The following is a 5,069-nucleotide window of genomic DNA, read 5'->3' as shown; positions in this document are numbered from 1 at the left end:
TCGGTTTCATTCCATAGCTATCATAGTAAAAACAAGTTTTTTCAGTAAAGAACACAGATACCCAATGACTCCCAGGCTTATTTTTTTCATCTAAATTAATTATAAATGATTTACGATTAGCAATGCAAATGGGTAAGTCATCAGATGCAAAAACACCTCCGAAAGTCCTTTTTATTTTCGAATCACTTGAAGCCAGTCTCCATAAAGTAATGGTATTCATTAATAGTCCACAAACACAGTTCTTGAGTGATCAATTTCTAGAGTATTATTATATTCCAGCAAACAAATAACATTCACAGTTTCTAATATTGCAGTTGAAAATTTTAATTCGATTGAGATATTTCCTTGTTGATTAACACTTATATGCGATTCTGATGCAGAATGATCGGGAGTAAGATCGAAACAATATAAAGTATAGCCATCTTTATAATCGTCGTAAGATATATTTGTAAATTTATGATGGTTAATGCATCCTATATCTTCAAATAATGATATAAAATTTCTTGCATATATTTTATTTGTATAATCAGGAGTATATGGTTTTGGGGGAATCATTTGATTGTCTTTTAATAAACATATATAATTTAAATTGTAATTTTTAAAATTAAAAGGATTGTATTTTACATTTCCATTAAATGCCGAATTTGAAACTAAACCAATTGTAATTCTATAAGGTAACTGACCGATAACAGCATTTGATATATTTGTAGACTGAATTCCACTACTTAAAGTAAAAACTTTAATATCTGTTCTGCGGAATGGCATTTTTATAATACCTGTTTGCAATGCTTTTTCTATTCCAATTTGAACTGATGAACTAACATCTACTTTATTAATTTTTAGAGATGCATTTTTAATAATGACTTTATAATTATCATTATTTGCCATTAAAGCAAAATTATCTTTTGATCTTTCTAATTTAATTCGTAAATCAACATTATTAATTAACAGTTTAGGTTGATGTGATAAATCAATATGAAGTCGTCCGACTAAATCTATTAGTCTACTTTGTTTACCAATATTAAATCTTTTAGCCATTCCTTCATTATTTTCTATGGAATCCATATGTTGTGCAGTATCTTTAAAAAATAATGCACTCGTTAAAAAGGTTTCTTGTGCTTCTTTTGAGTAAAATAATAAGGCCTCCAAAATTGCTCTGTAGGGATAATTAACCTGTGAAATTACTTGTTTGTCGTTTAGAAAAACACTGCATTGAGAGAACAAACTATTTAAAAAATAATTGACAGGAGCAACTTTTTCATCTACAGCGGTATCTGTTCCATTTTTCTTTACAATTTTTGCTTGAACATGTAGATAAATTGAATGTAGATCGATATAATTTTCACCAGAACCGGATACATAAAATTCAATTGGTGCTCGACTATCCGAAATTGTTGCGACGGGATGTACTATAACTTCTGATGTATTGTCAATAGCTAGTTGAGTTGAAACTGTACTGAATAAATCCAACTCACTTTTGGTGCATGGACAAGAGTGTGGATCCATTTTCTCACTCAGTAAATATATCTTTTAGTTTTCGCCTTTTATTCTGCGACTGAATTAATCTTTTCATTCGTTTTCTTTTTATACCAGATCCACCTTGTACTTTTTTAATTACATCATCTTTTATTTCGGAACCAATATCTTTTAAATGTGATTTTGTAGATTCTTTAAATGATTTCCCGCTAATTACATCCGATCCAACATTTGATGCAAAGTTTAATGCTTTTCGTCCTAGATATTTTCCTACTTTACTAAGAATAGGAATTGATTTACGAAATAAATCTCCAAAAAATCCATATCCTCGTTGTATTTGCTGTCCCGCAAAATAATTCCCTGTTCCTAATTGTCGTGTGAGAGGAAATCGTAACTCAGGTCTGTATATCGTTCCTCCCGCTTGATTACAGTAATAATTTATACAATCTTTAGGATCGAGCTTCATTTTGTACTTTCAAACATGAACTAATATTAACAAATAAGACTAAGCACTATTTATAACTGCTTAAAAGATAGAACTAATAATGTTTTTCCTCCAAAAAAGACAATTTCTTTTCCACCGGCAGTTCTCAACTCGATTTCAATAGTATCAATATAATTTTTCTTCAAAGGAAAATATAAAGGTGAGGGATAAACTTTAACTATTTGATCGGTCTTTTCTCCCATAACTGGTATAACTCTTAGAAGAGGAGCTGTTATATCCCCCACATGATGAGAAGCAACAATATTTGAATAAATAAAAATTTCTGAAATTCCTGCAGACAATTCAAGTGGATATTCACTTACATATTCGCCTGCTGAAAATTTCTGTGTTTTAAATCCTAATAAATCCTTTAATTCGTTTCCAAATTCAATCGTTATATTTTTAGGAACTTTTAAAATGATTTTGTTATTAGGCAGTAATCCTAATTTAATATATTTAAAAATTCCGAGAAATTTTTCAGCCGATGAGTATAATCCAATAGGAATAAAAATTTTTTCTTCTACATCGATTTCTTCAACAACTTTTTTATTTCTTTCTATTAAAATTATAAATTGATCCTTGTAAAATACAGGATTTGATAGATATTCCTTAGACCCTGTCCGCAATATTAAATTTGAAGTGTCTTGTTTAAATATAATTTCTTTCAGTGGAAAATTTAATAAATAAAGTAATTTGTGAGCACTGTCTTTTGTAACATGCAACTCGAATCCCTCTTTCACATTTATTTTTACATCTTTATAATCCTTGTCTAAAACGAATTCTACCGAGTTAGACCCAGTTAAGGAAACTATATTATTGTTTATCCAATCGAAAAGCGTCTCTCCTTCATTTTCTTTAGCTGTAGTTAGTGGAATCGTATATGTTTTATCTTCTATTTTTTCTGTTCTAATTTTATGCTTAGTAATAGTATAATCATTGTTATGATTAGATATGTTAAACCAGTTTCTAGGAATAATAACTTCGCTCAGACCGACTACCCATTTTCCATGTAAATCAATAGCTGGACTCATTTTCACAGTGAAATTAGACTGCTTATTTTCAGGAAATAAATCCATGCTAGCATTGCTTATCAGAGTTACAAAAAAGTCAGACTGCATCATTTTGTTATCTTCTGTAATTCTTCTGTATAAAATTTTCCTTCTAAAATTTCATTATTTAAATCTTTCAATATGTACGTCGGAGGATGAGATGAAAAACGATCGTGAATAACAAATATTTCTTTTGTCCAACCTGGTAGATATCCTCGACTAAATGTTTTACGTATTTTCGAGATTCGAACAAGATCACCAATATTAAATTTAAATGTATTCCCTCCTTTTATACCATACAACTTTTCGAAAATCATGCTATGATGTAGAGGGGTAACTTCTGACGGAGACATACCGATACTTCTATGAAAACTATTATTGTAACTTTTTACAATATCAGATAATTTATCGATATATTTAAAAGACTTACGATATGTAAATAATCTATATATTTTATTCCGCAGAGTTTTATTTAATCTTTCGACAACGGCTGCTTTTGTATCAGAATGAGTAGAATAATGATTAATTTTAAATTTTTTAAAAAGATTTTTTACTAATCTATTATAAAATTCTTTTCCTTTATCAGTTTGTAAATTTTTTGGAATGTTTTTTCTAAAAATGATTTCAAAAGCTTTAAAAACTGACTGAGGTTTTTTATCTTTTATTGGTTCCACATAGCAATACTTAGTAAATACATCGATTACAGTTAGTAAGTATTTTACTCCATTATTAAATCTAGAAAATTGTTTTAATACAATTAAATCGGCTTGCCATAAGTCATTAGGATAAAAACTTTTAGTTTTTCTTCGCGAATATTTAATTCTTACAGGTTTATGAAGTGTATAAGTCAGTTGAGAAGATAGCCATTTTTTAACAACAGATTGCGGTAAATTAGATTCTTTAACTAATTTACTTACACCACCAAAAGATGCTGGAGATTTAGGATTATAGTATATCGATTTTAAAAGTTTTTCCATTCGGAATTATTCTTCCTCTTCCTCTTAGATTTTTTCCACTGGTGAAATAGTCTTGGAGAGAAAATTTCTTCGGGAGTCTCGACTGATGCTGGTTGATACTGTGTTTTTTCAGGCTAATGTTGTCAAACTTTTGTTTCCAATCCACTCTTTAGGAATGTTTATTTTCTTTAAACCGTCCCAAAATTCGTTAAAACCAACAGGAACTAATGCGGTTTTTCTATTTCTCATTACATACGAAATTAAGTCTACTATATGACTTCCAAAAATAGGTTTCCCATCGGTTGTTAATTCACCTTTAGAATTCCATCCGTAATGACTTTGATTCAACTTATCAATTAAATGTGGTATATATTTTTGATATAATTGTGGTACAGATAAAATTATTTGTTTAATAAATGCATCATCGACAGCTTTTTCTTCAGGTTGAGATTCCGTTTCTTCGATTTTGTCGGATACAACAGATACTCTAACAGGTTCTTTTGGCGCATGAACTGTTCTCTGATATCTCGAAATCAATTGACTTAATAATTTGACTTTACTATCATCAGATAAATCACCAGTCTCAAGTAATTCTTCGATATTATTACCAATTCTTATTTCAGGTTTTCGATATGCTGACAACAATTCAGGAGGGACAAGAGCCATTTGTTTCGCCATTAGATTCTTTTTCCTATTACTTTACCAATTAGTCCACCTGCCATAGACAATAACGGAGCCAGTAGAAGAGGAAGGAATCCACCAGATTGATTAACTAAAATTTTTTTCTTAGTATTTAAAGGAACATTTTTTTCACTTAATTTCCTGATAATTTTTTTATATTTTTGTAATTTACGAACATCGGCAGGTATATTTCCTCTCCGCAAATTATCGCATATTTCACACAAAACTTTAATTTGATCCGGAGTAGCTTCTTTCAATATTGCTTTTCGTTGAGAAGGAGTAGTCTTAGACAAAAGTGCTAACATATGATAATTTTTCTTTACGTTCTTCATTTTATTGGTAAGTATATCCAAAAAATACCTTGTTCGTCAGGAAAACACGAATCTCTCACAGAAAATTTCTTATTCGTTTTAGGATGAAAAT

At 29.6% G+C, this 5,069-nt stretch overlaps 1 protein-coding gene across 1 annotated transcript; it reads right to left on the bottom strand.

Annotated features, from left to right (window-relative positions):
• Positions 1-219: 219 nt before the first annotated feature.
• Positions 220-1,506, bottom strand: LOC136979136 (uncharacterized protein F54H12.2-like). The gene has a single exon (XM_067275063.1). It carries the CDS (start codon positions 1,504-1,506, stop codon positions 220-222), a length of 1,287 nt encoding a protein of 428 aa, XP_067131164.1.
• Between the last annotated feature and the right edge of the window lie 3,563 nt (positions 1,507-5,069).

This window comes from Centruroides vittatus, unplaced genomic scaffold (genome assembly GCF_030686945.1).
Source record: "Centruroides vittatus isolate TY-2023 unplaced genomic scaffold, ASM3068694v2 contig_579, whole genome shotgun sequence".
Taxonomy (NCBI): domain Eukaryota; kingdom Metazoa; phylum Arthropoda; class Arachnida; order Scorpiones; family Buthidae; genus Centruroides; species Centruroides vittatus.
Note: the sequence above shows the minus strand (reverse complement) of the source record. Positions and strands in the feature narration are given on the sequence as shown.